Below are 14144 nucleotides of genomic sequence, written 5' to 3' on the forward strand. Positions count from 1 at the left end.
CGGTCTTACATCGATGTCAGGGATCCTCGTGTACTCAGAAGTTTAGCTATTGGCTTTGGTTTCTCCCCACACACACACACACACACATAAACACACACACACACACACACAAATACACACAAAATCAAGATAGTCAATATTTTACACATTAAAAACATGAAATGAGACCATTTTTATTTAAAAAAAAATAACACTGAAAGTAGCGTTAGCTTCTGCAGCGCTTCACCTGGTGTTGATGGGGTAGCTGTTGCTGGCCAGGCGGTGGGCTTCATGTAGCCGGCATCGTGCTTGGAGGGGGGGGGGGGGAATGCTGCTGCATGGGGGACATGGGAGTCCCGGGGCAGGAGCTCTCGGCCCCCCCTGCTGCAACCTTTTTTTGCTCATAGGCACTGGAAAACACAGAGGCGCTCAAGGAGAACATGCATAAATGAACATGTCAGGTTGAACTGGGAGTTGTGGAGGGGGCGATCAGCCAAACCAATAGCCGAACGATGGTCTTATACCGATGTCAGGGATCCTCAGAAGTTTAGTTATTGGCGTCGGTTTCCTTGCGCGCACACACACACACACACACACACGCACGCACGCGCACACACACACACGAAGGGCCGCTGTGTCACGGTGAGAACGGAGGCAGCCAGTTTCCCATGGTGTCAGTGTTGTGAGCGAGCGACGCTCAAGGAGATTGAGTGCAGAGCCCTGAGGGCATCGGCGGGCGGCTCAACCAGTGAAGGGTGCGAGTTCTCAGAGAGGCCACTAAAAGCGGTAATGTAGATGAGCGTCTCGCGTTCCCACACTTGTGTACAACGTATCCGGTGACCGGTAAACAAGCAAGAGGTCTGACACAGCGACGCACCGGCTGACCTCCCCGTCTTTATCAAACCCTTCGGCCCCGACGTTCCTGTGGCCAAAACTTCACAGGAAGTCATCAGTGTAACTCCTTTTTTTTTGGTTTTCAAAACTCTGCAATATGAGAGTGGTAGTTGACGAGAATGTGTTTAATGGAGGCAGGTGGCTGTGATAGAGAACTGAGGATTAAATAGAAAGCATCTTGCTGAGGTTTGGTTTGTCTCCTCTTTCCAGGTGAGGTGAAGCAGGAGGGCGGCAGCGTTTTTCGCGAGGGAACCCCGTACCAGCGCCGAGGCTCTCTGCAGCTCTGGCAGTTCCTGGTGGCCCTGCTGGACGACCCGGGAAACGCGCACTTCATTGCATGGACTGGCCGCGGCATGGAGTTCAAGCTCATTGAACCCGAAGAGGTAGATTATTATGTACTATTAAAAATAAAGAAATAAAATAGAAACTTGCATCAACATTAAAGCTACACATTGGAACCTTTTAAATGACTTACAGTTTCCATACAATAAAGCAGGTTGTCATTTTAATTAGGCTGCAGATAATGACAACAGGGCACTCTACATTTTAAAGTTCTTTCATTGTGTTGTCAAACATAAGTAAGTTTCTGGCTATATCTACAACAGTTTAACTTTACGGATTGCCATCCCAGTGTTTACAGAAATGTGATCACAGCAATCAAGTGGTGGCAGTGGGAGGGGTGGGGGGGGGGGGGTAGCTCAGCTTTCTTTTAAGACAGGACCAGAGTGATGAGAAGTGAGATGTGCCCTCTTCCCTCACAGGTCTATCCTCCAACCCCTCTTCCATTAGTACCCCCCCACCCCCCCCGACCCCATGCCACCTCTACCCCCATTCATTATTCAAGGCAGCGCTAGCGCGCTAGATTGATAAATGAAGGATGAGCCCCATCAGGCTCTCTCGCCTCCTCACATTTCTCCAGTCAAGACAAAGTCTCGCTTTGGCTTTTTCTGATTGGTCGCACCGTTGCAACGTCCATTTGGGTGGGATCCTGATACGCTGCGGCCCTGTGCTGCGCTTTCCATTATCTTTTTACTGTACATTAAAAATGAATGCAGGGAGAGGGAGAGAGAGAGAGTTTTTACAAGAGCAATTAGGGCTGAGAGCACTCTCAGAGATCAAACAGGGCTGCTGCTTTGATGGCCACACTGGGATTCAACCTGTCTCCTCCTGAGTCATGAATCTCTGCAACCCCTCCGCCCGCCTTTTTCCACAAAGCCCTGCAGCCTCTTCCACTGTTTGTCAACACTGACGTCGCACGCCACCGCCAACTGATTTACTGTCCCTCCCAATTGTGTGGGCTTGTCGCCAAGGCCTTAATTTCCAATCGGAGTTGGTGGTCTTGTGTCAGCCCTGGGGTAAATTTTAGGGCTCAGGAGTACGTTTCACGGCCTGCGACTGACAGGCAGCCACGACCCGTCTTACACTGCAAACACTGTAGGACTCTGGTTGCATTCAAGTGGTAATGGGTTACATAAAAAAAGGAAGCGAATCCACATGTGGGGACTCGCCCTGGTCTTTGGCATGTTGATGGTGTTAAAAAAAAAAAAAAGAAGCAGATGGGACTTGGATTTGTTGTTGAGGACCCCTGGTGGCCACATTGTGAACTGGTAATTTTCGGATGATCAACTAGCAAAAGAAAAATGGACATATAAGATTCTTCACCGTTGCAGCGTCGCTGTAAATGATAATAAACACTTTGCACTGCAGCTTTACCAAAGATCTTCCTCTTCTCCCTCCTCAGGTTGCCAGGCTGTGGGGCATGCAGAAGAACCGTCCAGCCATGAACTATGACAAGCTCAGCCGCTCTCTGCGCTATTACTACGAGAAGGGAATCATGCAGAAGGTAACAAAACTGGCCCACCTGTATGCTCTAATAAGCGCGTGTGTACTGTTGGCACAGTTCAAAATGAGCTAAAAAAGAGAAAATGTTGGGTGAAGAATAGAGAAGAATCGACAAAAAGATGATTAGCTGCAGCATTAATGAAGGCAGAAGAAGTTGGCCTTGGCTCTCTGGCTGGAGAAAAAACCCTCTCACACAAACGGATATGTGGTACATTGAAGGTTCCTGAACGCGTAGTAGATGCTCCATTAATTTCCTGTATAAGTAGGATTCCCTGCATTTGTTGCACAGTTGCTTAGACACAGGCCTTTCAGCGAGGTCCAGGTCCAAGTTGAATGTCAGTGTACTTAAGCAGACAGTCAACTGATCCCAGTTGGGGAAAACATGGGATTAGCTTCTTCTTTTTTCTTTTTTTTTTAACATTTACGGTAAACCTCTGGCTTACAGATTTTCCACAAACTGGCAACCCACATGTTAAATAAATCATTTCAGTGTGTCAAAGTCTATCCATTCTGGTTGTGAACCTGACTGACTCAGTGCCTCCCCTCTCCTCTCCCATCCAGGTGGCGGGGGAGCGCTACGTTTACAAGTTTGTGTGTGAGCCAGAGGCCCTCATCTCCCTGGCCTTCCCCGACAATCAGCGGCCCAGCCTGAAGGCCGAGTTTGAGCGCTACGTCAACGAGGAGGACACGGTGCCCCTGTCCCACCTGGACGAGGGAGGGTCCTACTCAGCGGAACAAGGCCCCCAAAACATAGGCCCGCAGACCTACTCCAAAGGCTATATGTACTAAAGCCACACCCACCCAGCCACTCACCCAGGCCCCCCCTTCTCCTCCTCCTCCTCCCTGCCTCCAGACTCCCGACGATCCCCATCATCGTCATCATCATCATCATCATCATCATCATACACGCCCCGAAAACCCCACGCACCTCTTGCACACGCCCACCCCATCCACTTGTATATAAGGCTATGGCGTTTTTGTTTTTAAATTAATCTCATTAGGGATTTTATTTTGTTAAGAGCTGCATTCCTCTTACATCTGAAGCCTTTTCAATCCATAAACATGACTGTGGTTGAAGAAATTGCTTAATAAATACCCATAATAACACCACAACTGAGGTCCCGACTTTTCTTTTGTTTTGTGTGTTCTTAAATTGTGTTGTACGAGAGAACGATTGCGATGTAAGAATTTTGATAAGATGTTTATTTTCATTTCAAATTGAAATGTGACTGTGACACAATATAAACAGTTAGCTTACAACAGCTAGTCTGCCCACTGTAACGTTTGCGCAGGTTGATGAGATCCAACACAAACACTGAACATCAGTGAAGAAATTGGTCGAAGCCAAAAGCTTTGGCCTCAAAAGTATGAAATCAGTTTGTCTCCGAGTCTCTCCGACTCTGTCCAGCTGCTGTCACACTGCCGACAGTCAGCGGCGCCTGAAGGCTCTGGAGATTCTCCAGGCGTTGGGCTCCTCGTAGCGGTTGTACAGGGGCTCCAGCTTCTGCTGCCTTTTCTGCCTGCTGAGGCGCGTCGGGTCGGTCACTCGGTAGAACGCAGGCGCAAACTCCACCAGCCAGCGGGGGTCAATGGTGGTCACTTCCCGCATGTACTCCTTGGTTGTCAGCACCAGCTCGTGATAGACAAGCCTGCCGGGGGAGAAAGGACAGAGTGGAGTCAACTGCATCACGTCAGTTATTTTTCACTTTATTGTGCTTAAGACCAGAAGAGTTTGATGAGATATCTTGACAACAGTCAGTTTGGCTGCGAGACAAATGAGTCTGAGTTTCTTCTACATGGAGGATTAAAAACATGCACATTTGGTCGTACCACTCGGGCTGGCGGTTGAACAGCGTGCTGGAGGGGTGGAGGTACACCACCTGCTGGTCGATCAGGGTACGGTAGCCGTCATGGGGGTGCTTCCGCGCAGCATTCCGGAAGAAGCCGCTACAAATTGCTTTTTGAAGCCTGATCGAAGCTTTTCCACAGGACAGAACGTCCAGTTTGTGCCTGCGGTGTTAAGCCAGAAGTAAAAATATTAATTCAATATAATATACTAATGCCATTGCCTTATGACAGCTGGGATAGGCGCCAGCAGACCCCAGTAACCCTGAGCGCAGGAATAAGCGGGTATTGAAAATGGATGGATGGACGGATAATATAATCATTTAACAGTCCAATGATATCTTCTTGGTATAGAAATAACAGAAATGTTTTTATTTTGCCAGAAGTTAAACAATACCGTGTGGTTCTATAAACCAATCACATGATTGTGTTTAAAAATGCTTTGATGTTGGATACTGTCAAAAAAAAAACATATTATTATTAGAAAATATTGAGTGATACGACAGAGACACAGATCAATAAGATGAGCACTGCATTTCAGGCTGTACCTGTCCATGATGCTCAGCATCTGCTTGCGGATGTCTTGAGCTCTTTTTAAGGAGCGGCCCTGGATGAAATTCTCAAAACACCAGGGGTTGGAGAACTTGTTGTTCTTCCAGGAGTTGTAGACAGCCAGCAGTGTGAGGTGGTCACCCTCTGGTTGGAAGAACTTGGTCTTCTTTTGGTCAGCAAGCGCCTGTTTGTCCTGAGGGTTGAATATTTGAATTGCCTTGTGACTTTGACGATAGAGGAACTCACTGACCAAATCCCTTTCATCAGGGTAAAATCCCTGTTCAGTGTTGTTTATAATGTTTTCACAGACCCTAGCTTGTAAATCTTAATTGACAACCAAAAGTAAATTAGTTATAGTTATGTAAATTCTGTTTACACGTTTTGATCATTAGTGGCTGATTTGGGGCAAAAAGCCTCTTACCTTCGGTCTGTAGAAGACGTTCTGAACCGACAGCATGGAGACGATGGTGAGCATCTCATCACTGCAGCCCAAATGGACGGACATGATCAACATCTTGCACAGCATGGGCTCCAGGGGGAACTCGGCCATCTGATGCACCACAACATGGAACGAGTAAATGCGCGGGTATTATAAGAAATGTTATGTGAAGGTTTGAATGATGGGATGATTTTCCCATCTTCCTCACCCTTCGTCCCAGTCGGGTCAGTAGACCCTCGTCATCCAGGGCTCCCAGTGTGTAGAGCTGCTCCATGGCTATGATCAGAGTCTCCATGGGGGGGGCGTCCATGAAGTCAAAGGACAGAAGGTCATTGATGCCCATGGCCTGGAAGAGATGGGGACCATAATACAAACAGGTCAGACAAAAACAGTTCGGTTAAAGTGTTACATTTTTCATCATCCCAAATCTGACAAACCAGATTGATGATGACACTTGACAATAAATGACTTTTGGCCCCAATGTAATCAATATCCAGACAAACCCAACAGTTATCTGCATAACACCATGGTGACTCGTCATTGACTCAAGTGGTAGTGGGCCAATAACAGAACCCTGGGGGACTCCAAACTTGCACACGTAGCAGCTTTACCTTCAGAGACAGCACAGTGCTGGCCAAGTTGGTCCTCTGGATCTCAGGCACGTTGGTGGTCAGCATCTCGTCTCTGTAGGCTCTCTCTGTGTAGAGCCTGTAACACTTCCCCGGGCCCGTTCTTCCGGCTCGACCCGACCTCTGCTTGGCCTGGGCCTGAAAAGAAAAACACAGTAGTTCCATAAACTGTCTTTAAGCCCTTGAGATCATTGATGCTATCAAGAAGGACGAATGTAAAATGTTTGCCCCTAACCTGAGATATTGGAGTCACAACCAGCTGGTCTATTCCGCTCTTGGAGTTGTAGACAACCTGTTTCACAAATCCAGGGTCCACGACATAGTAGATCCCATCGATAGTTAATGACGTCTCAGCGATGTTTGTGGCGATGATGACCTGGTGTTGGACAAACAGGTAGACAAATCTTAAGAAGATCTGCTTTGAAAGCACATATTCATTTTATTCATTCACACAAAGCACTAGTTTACCTTTCTGCTGCCAGGAGGAGCAGGATCAAAGATTTTCGTCTGCATCTCGCTGGGCAGAGCAGAGTACACAGGCAGGATGATGAGCTCAGGAACATCAGGCCCCAGAGACTTCATCCGCTCATACAGGATCTCGCAGGCCGTGTCGATCTCCTCCTGTCCTGTGAGGAACACCAGGATGTCGCCTGGACAGAGGACAAGCAGATAATTTATGTTGTTATCTTTTCTTCTCTTGAAAAAAAAGAAACAATCGACTAAAACCTCTGATTACCACTAAAGTCTACAGACCAGGTGGTTCAGTCAGATGAATCTGCATGACGGTCATGAGACTGGCGTCCAGGTAGTCCGTCTCCGGCTCTCTGGTGTAGAGGATCTCCACTGGGAAGGCTCTTCCTGGGATGGTGAAGATGGGCGCCTCAAAGAAATACTGTGAGAACTTCACAGCGTCCAGCGTGGCGGAGGACACAATCAGCTTCATGTCTTTGCGCTTCTGTATGGTCTTAAAAAGACAGACAAAATGCTTTTACAGAGACATTCTCCTGACACTTAACCTGTGAGATTAGAAGGACCCAAAATACCTTCTTGAGGAGGCCGAACAGAACGTCAGTATGGATGGTCCTCTCGTGTGCCTCGTCGAGCATGATGAGAGAATACTGGCTCATGTCCGGGTCCAGCAGACACTCCCTTTGTAGCATTCCGTGAGTCATATACTTAATGACCGTCTCCGTACTGGTGCAGTCCTCAAATCGAATAGTGTAACCGACCTGAAACGCAATCGAAAAATTTATCTTAGAAAAGTGTTTTCACAAGTTTTCATTGTTTTTTTCCGGTGGAATGCTCAAACTCACCTCTTGTCCCAGGCGACAGCCGTACTCCTCGGAGACTCTCTTGGCCACCGACATGGCGGCCACACGACGGGGCTGCGTGCAGCCGATCTTACCCCTGGAGGTGTAGCCTGCTTCTGCCAGGTACTGAGTGATCTGGGTGGTCTTACCAGACCCCGTCTCTCCGACCACAATCAGGATCTGGTTGTCATGGACGGCCTGTGAAGAGATGGAGTCCATTTACCCATTTAACCTCCGTTATAATCTGTATGCTCTCACTGGCAACAAGAATTTTTATTGTGGAGTGTTTCAGAAAATGGAAAAGTGGGTCACGGTGGTCCAAACCTACATCTTGGACGTCTTCTATAGGGAATTTATATTTGAGGAAACAGCCCCATTGTCAGCTTCATAACATTAGAAAAGTCACTTTACAACTTGCTTGATACCTGAACCAGCTGCGTCTTCAGCTTGAAAATGGGAAGACTCTCTCTCTGCTGCACGATGGACAGTTCCGTCCTCTTGCCGTACGACACCTGATTGCCGCCGAAGGCTTTCCTCTTCCACTCTGGCAGATGGACAGGCATAGCGCCGATGCCTCTCATGTTGGCGGCGATCTGCCTTCCTTCATCTGCTCATCAACGAGAGGAAAGAGGAGTCGGCGATACTGCAAAGTTCTAACCAGATCTGACCGCCTATAATCTGCCGTTTTATCGAATCAAGGGGAACAGCAGCAACAGCCAACTTCCCAACAAGCACTTTCAGTATGAGTCAGACACAGTAACCAGGACTGGAAGGAACTTGTCAGCCTCCAAAGTGCCCTCTGGCTCTGGAAGTCACAGTGCATTATGACTCTGTGTGCCGGGGACGCTAGATAATCATCTCCAGCCATGTAGTGGTAACAATGTAATAGTGTAATCAGGCCGGCCCAAGACAGATGATTCCTTTTAATGTCTAAATCTTTAATAGATCCATTAATTAACATCTAGCAATAATATTCAGCAGTTTTCTCCCCCCACTGACTGACGCCACATATTTAAGTGCTGCTTCAGCTCTGTGCTGCGGAACTTCTTACAGTCTGGCATGGGGTCGATCCAGTTCTTGTGGAGACCCGTCGGGATGCAGTCCATCTCTGCGGCGCGGGCCGCCTGCTTCAGCTCCCGCCGCTCCTTGGACAGAGCGCTTTGCATCATGGCGGCTTGCGAGAGGGAGCCATCTGGATTCTAACGGGAGAGGATGACAGCAGCCATAGTTTCATCATGAACAAAAAAAAACAAAGGGTTTCAATGTTTTGAGCCGATTTGCAAAAAATCTCGACAAGCTTCCACTCACTTTATTAGCTGTTACCCAAAACCACTGAGAAAAAACAGCCAGAAATTACCAAGAGCAAAACTCATCAGCTCCCTCTGGTGTAGCTGTGTATTTGAGAGATGGTGCATATTTTGCTCATGTGCACCACCTACAGGCCTTCAGTTTAATGACACTGGTAATCCTGATGCATGAATAATTTTATCTACTTAATTTTCAACATTACGTATATTTGTATTTGTATAACCAATAAGTATAACTTCTTTCTTAAGAACTAAGCCATGATAATGAAACGTCTACCCCTCGTCCAATGAGACAGAACAGTGAATTGGGCTGATGTGGCTACTGTGAAAAGCTTTGTTTATTCTCAAATACAGAAAAAAAATCTGCCAAGAGTGAAAAAAAACAGAGGCATTTGTTAATACTGATACAAGGCTGAATACAAGCAAAAGCCTTTAATACCTTCACTATTTTTACTGGGCTCATGTTGGTGCTCCATTTGGTCTGTCCCCTCAGGAATGGAGGCTCCTCCTCAACCAAATCAATTTCTAAATCCTCATCTGAGTGGGAACAGACATACACGATAAATAATCACATTGCTAGATTTATTTATGGGTAATATTTCTAGAACTGAGTGTTTTACCGTTATCATCGTCTATTTTGGGAAGAATTCCTGTCTCCTCATCAAACTCTGGATACTCTTCCTTGGGAAGCACATTGGCTGCAATCATCTGGACAAACGAGAGTAAAACACATGTGAGAAAAATGGCCCTGATACTCTTCCACTGCTGAGTATCTGAATTTGTGTGACATCAAACCTGTTTGATCTCCCACTTTTCGAGGTCTGTGATTTTGGCGAGTCGTTTGCGTTCCGATGGGTCCTCCTGCATTTCTATCATGCTGGCTTCTACAGGCCTGTCTGGGTTTCTCATGGCTTCGTCTCCGACTCCAGCATCAAAGGTTCGTCTCCGGTTGGGGTTTAGGTCCTCCCCTGTCTCCTGGTCCACATCCTGGTAGAATGGGAACAAGCCAGAATACCCCAACTGTGAGCATAAATGCAAATTTCTCTTGGAGATTAATAAAGTATTCATGTATCTATCTATTTGTTTATATGGTTAATCCTGCTTACACTCTAAATATGGGAGAACAGCAGCTGGCTGCCAGGTGTGTGCCCACCTGAACTGTAGTCATATGTATGTATGTATGTATGTATGTATGTATGTATGTATGTGTGTATGTATGTATGTGTGTATATATATATACATACATACATATATATATATATATATATATATATATATATATATATATATATATATATATATATATATATACACATATATATGTATATATATATATATATATATATATATATATGTATAGACAGACAGACAGACAGACACATGTGTAGGCTTAAAAAAAAAGCTTAAATATCTTTTTTGATTGCATACAAATGCGAAACTGATTCTCTTGTAACAACTCTATTTCTTCTGTAATTACTTTCGCGAAAACAGAAAACAAAGCATTCCAATCATTTGTGCGACTCACCAGACACACATGACTCACCTTCATGCTGAGGCTTGCTTTACTTCCAGTGAACGACAGCACTTTAACTTTCACCTTTTGGCCTCTGCTCACCACGTCAGCAACGTTGGCTATGCGTCCTTCTTTGCGTAACTCTGAGATGTGCACCAGACCCTCCCAGCGTTTTCTGCCAATGTACACCAGAGGTGAGTTCTGTGCATACTGGCACAGAAATTAGAAGATGAAGGCAGGTTATCGCCTCAAGCTGACTAACCTCAGGCCTTCCAGCTGCACAAAACAGCCAAACTGCATGATACTGCTGATTTTGCCATTATAGATGTCTCCTACAACGGGTTCGTCAGGCACAGCCCGTTCGACCAGCGTTGTCTCGTCAGCACCACCTTCATCTCTCCGAGGACTCGGCGGATGGTCACTCCAGCGCGATGCTCTTTTCCTTTTGCGCTTTTGGGTCCCTTCTCCATCACGCTCTTTAGACTTGGAGCGCGACCGGCCACGCTTACGTTCTCCGTCTCTCACTGTGTCTCGTCCCCGTTTGCTTTGCAAAGGAGCATAAATACAAGTCAAAATGGGGGTTCAGTGCAAGTACCTCCTAATCCACATGTAATGTTAGCGCTTCAATAACCTGTCAGAAATAATCCTTCCACGGACAGTTGGCATGAGCATCTCCAGGTCCTTCATGGCTGCAGCTACCACTTGCTCGTCTTCGGTAACCGTGTGACGCTGTGGAACCTGATTAATGTGACATCATGACTGTCAAGAATGTGAAAAACTGGACAGCTTTTAGATTATTATTTTTTTCTCCACCATTTCTCATTACAGCCCCTTAGTTTCCATATTAGCCTCACCATCCACGCAGGAGCATCTGGTTTGCATAACGCAGGATATTTCTCTTTCAGCTTGTCCTTCTCACTCTTTGGCTCAACCAGTGGCTCATTATCTGGCACACAAAGAGGACATATTAGATTCCTAAAGCTGTGATATTTCTGGCTGTATCTCAGAGCATTTTATTAGTTCAATACCTTTGCTCGTTGACGGTACAGATCGCATGGTATTGATAAGCCTGAGCAGATTGTCAGTAAAAGTATCCTGGAAACAGACGAAGAGGTTAGTGGAGAAAACAGCGAGCACAAATGGGAACGCGAGTCATGTGCGTGTGCGAAGTCCCGTCTATACCGTGAAATGCGCTCCATTTTCACAAAGGGCGGCTTTAAACTCGTCAAATGTGGGATGTTTCTCAGCCAAGTGGATGATGAATTCCGCTGCAATAAACACAATTAAACAAAATTGAGGGGAAAACAACTGTGAATATCCAATAATTGAGTCTCAAAGTAGCAGCCTTTTGGCTCACTGAATGTCAAAGCAGTTTACCCAGGCATTTCTCGCTTATGTCCAAATGATTCTCCAGCTCCGTGACCACCTTGGACACCAAAGACAAATATTCAAGACGTTTAATTTCGTCGGAGATAGACATGTTTCCTATTTACTATTTGGCCGGAAGCGGAAGCGACCTTAGTTCTTCTTCTTCTTCTTCTGATTTCCGGCAGGCTGTACGCCATACGGCGCAACGCTGCCCTCCACCGGTCAATCATACGCATCTATATTCTCAAATCCTCTCATACACTCCACAGGAGTGAAGAAACTTCAGAACGGCCCTCCCAAAGACATCAGATTTTTCTCCCACCTCTAGTATATTTCTCAGAGAGAAAGCTCCCAAACCCAGGTCAGCTAACTCAGCAAACTACCTCTGCCTCTGCAAAGAATACATTTTACAAAAAAGAACTACATGCAGCACTGATTCTACTTCTCCACACACGCACAGCCCATTTCCATGTTTCCCCACCAATTTTAAATTACTCGCCAAACAACAGTGCCCCAACCTTAATCTAGTCAGAATAACCTGGTCTTTCCTCCCCAGAGAACTCTTCCGTTTTTTATATCCTACTAATGGTTGTATGGAATAATAATGCCGCCCCCTTCTCTCTTGGTTCCACTCCTGCTGCCACAAAACCTGCAATTTTGCTTTAACAATACTCATTATCTCCCCCTTCCCCAATACCACGTTATCTTCAATATTTCCTCTAGCCAAGGATTCCTTAGCTAACCTATCAGCTGCTTCATTTCCTGAAATACCCATATGCCCTGGTACCCACAAAAAACCCACAGAACATCCTGCCCTCTCAATTCTCCTAATGCAGCACAAAATTTAAAAAATGAGATCAGGACGCGCTTTTGATCTGCCCTCTTTCACTGCCAAAAGCAGCAGCAGAATCAGAGCATATTACCGTATTTATGGGCTTATAAGTCTCCACCCACTCCAAGGCACCAAAAATAGCCAGCAGTTCCACAGAAAAAACAGACAAATTATCAGACAGTCGAACACTGAAAGACAACCCCTTATTCTCAATAAAAGAAAACCCATCCCAGTTCTCCCTGTCGTAGGATCCTTTGACCCATCAGTAAAAATTCTCACCCACCCACCAAACTGCTCTAAAACCCTCTCAACATCTGACCTAAGACTGTGTTTCCCTTCCTCAAGAAGAGACCCGCAAACTTCTGGCTCAGGAAGGAGCCAAGGAGGCACAGGTGACCATCTTGCCGCAGCCACACTCCCACAACCTATTTCAAACTCGCCGGCAACCCGCTTATATGATGAAGAAAATTGCTTGACCCTGTATGGGTCAAGCAACACCTTGCGGCTACCGTTCAGTGGGCTTACTGAAGAATTTAAGGTGGCACGCACAAGAGAAGCTCTACAGTACAGGGATTCCAAAGACTGCAAGGTCTCATCAGCTGGGATCGAAGTGAGGACAGGAAGGAAGTGGAAGGCCGCCAAGGCAGTGGAGGTAGCAGAGTCCCGCAAAGGCAAAAGGCACTGGTGGGGGTCGTGGCGATTGGAAGAGCAGGCTTGGGATACTTTCCAAAGACCCGAGGCAGCCAGGCCCAGGGCAGAGACAGACACCAGCTACTCAAGGAAGAGGTCCGAGCAGGCCTGGAAGAAGAGCGAGTGGGCAGAGCAGTGGGACTTCGGCAGCAGGGAGCATGGACTAGGTGGGAGGGCATGTTGCAGCGTGAAGTCATCTGGTCTAACATCATGCACACAGACTTCCACCGCGTCCGGTCACTGGTGCAGGCAGTGTACGATGCCCTCCCCAGTCAAGCAAACCTCCATGGGTGGGGAAAGAGTGAGACACCTTCATGCCTTCTTTGCTCCGGAAGAGGCTCCTTAGAACATCTCCTCAGCAGCTGCCCAAAGGCCCTGGCCGATGGTCGCTACCGTTGGCGTCATGATCAGGTGCTCAAGGCAGTGGCTGAGACTATAACCTCAGACATTAGCAGCTGCAAACAACATCGTGCTCCGAAGAAGGCAATCCCCTTCATCAAAGCAGGAGAGAGACCCCGGGCAGGCCCACCAAAAAAAAACAGGCCTCCTCCACACAGCTTCTGATTGGCACCTACTCGTCGACCTGTGAAAACAGCTGAGGTTCCCCCAGCACATAGCTGCAACATCGCTCCGGCCAGACATGATCATTACCTCTGAGGCTTCGAAACACCTGATCATGCTGGAGCTTACAGTTCTCTGGGAAGAAAGGATCGAAGAAGCCAACGAGAGGAAACAATCTAAGTACCAGGAATTAGTGGAGGAGTGCCGGGGCAGGGGCTGGAGGACATTCTATGAGCCTATAGAGGTTGGCTGCAGAGGCTTTGCAGGACGCTCTCTCTGCAAAGCGCTCAGCCGTTTGGGTGTTTCAGGGGCGGCCAAGAAGAGAGCCATCCAGTCCGCAAGCGAAGCTGCAGAGAAAGCCACAAGGTGGTTGTGGCTGAAAA

General features: G+C 47.0%; 2 protein-coding genes across 2 annotated transcripts in view; one reads left to right on the forward strand and one right to left on the reverse strand.

Annotated features, from left to right (window-relative positions):
• etv4 (ETS variant transcription factor 4) overlaps positions 1–3828 on the forward strand; it is a 28054-nt gene extending 24226 nt beyond the window's left edge. The window contains exons 10-12 of the mRNA XM_076034872.1: positions 1084–1256; positions 2615–2716; positions 3277–3828. Coding sequence (XP_075890987.1) covers positions 1084–1256; positions 2615–2716; positions 3277–3504 — 503 coding nt within the window. The 3' untranslated portion in view covers positions 3505–3828. The remainder of the gene's footprint in view (positions 1–1083; positions 1257–2614; positions 2717–3276) is intronic.
• Positions 3829–3905: 77 nt separating this feature from the next.
• On the reverse strand, positions 3906–11847 carry dhx8 (DEAH (Asp-Glu-Ala-His) box polypeptide 8). Its single transcript, XM_076034870.1, has 23 exons — positions 11688–11847; positions 11493–11578; positions 11339–11405; positions 11165–11256; positions 10942–11048; positions 10573–10854; positions 10341–10485; positions 9593–9784; positions 9418–9505; positions 9237–9334; positions 8542–8689; positions 7916–8097; positions 7494–7688; positions 7224–7409; positions 6934–7144; positions 6649–6830; positions 6416–6556; positions 6163–6318; positions 5760–5897; positions 5534–5662; positions 5109–5305; positions 4546–4725; positions 3906–4364 (listed from the first exon to the last, which is right to left on the reverse strand). Exons 1-23 carry the CDS (start codon positions 11788–11790, stop codon positions 4145–4147), a joined length of 3525 nt encoding a protein of 1174 aa, XP_075890985.1. The 5' UTR covers positions 11791–11847; the 3' UTR covers positions 3906–4144.
• Between the last annotated feature and the right edge of the window lie 2297 nt (positions 11848–14144).

Source organism: Nelusetta ayraudi, unplaced genomic scaffold (assembly GCF_046127955.1).
Source record: "Nelusetta ayraudi isolate G7.1 ecotype Tasmania unplaced genomic scaffold, CSIRO-AGI_Nayr_v1 ptg000042l, whole genome shotgun sequence".
Lineage (NCBI taxonomy): Eukaryota > Metazoa > Chordata > Actinopteri > Tetraodontiformes > Monacanthidae > Nelusetta > Nelusetta ayraudi.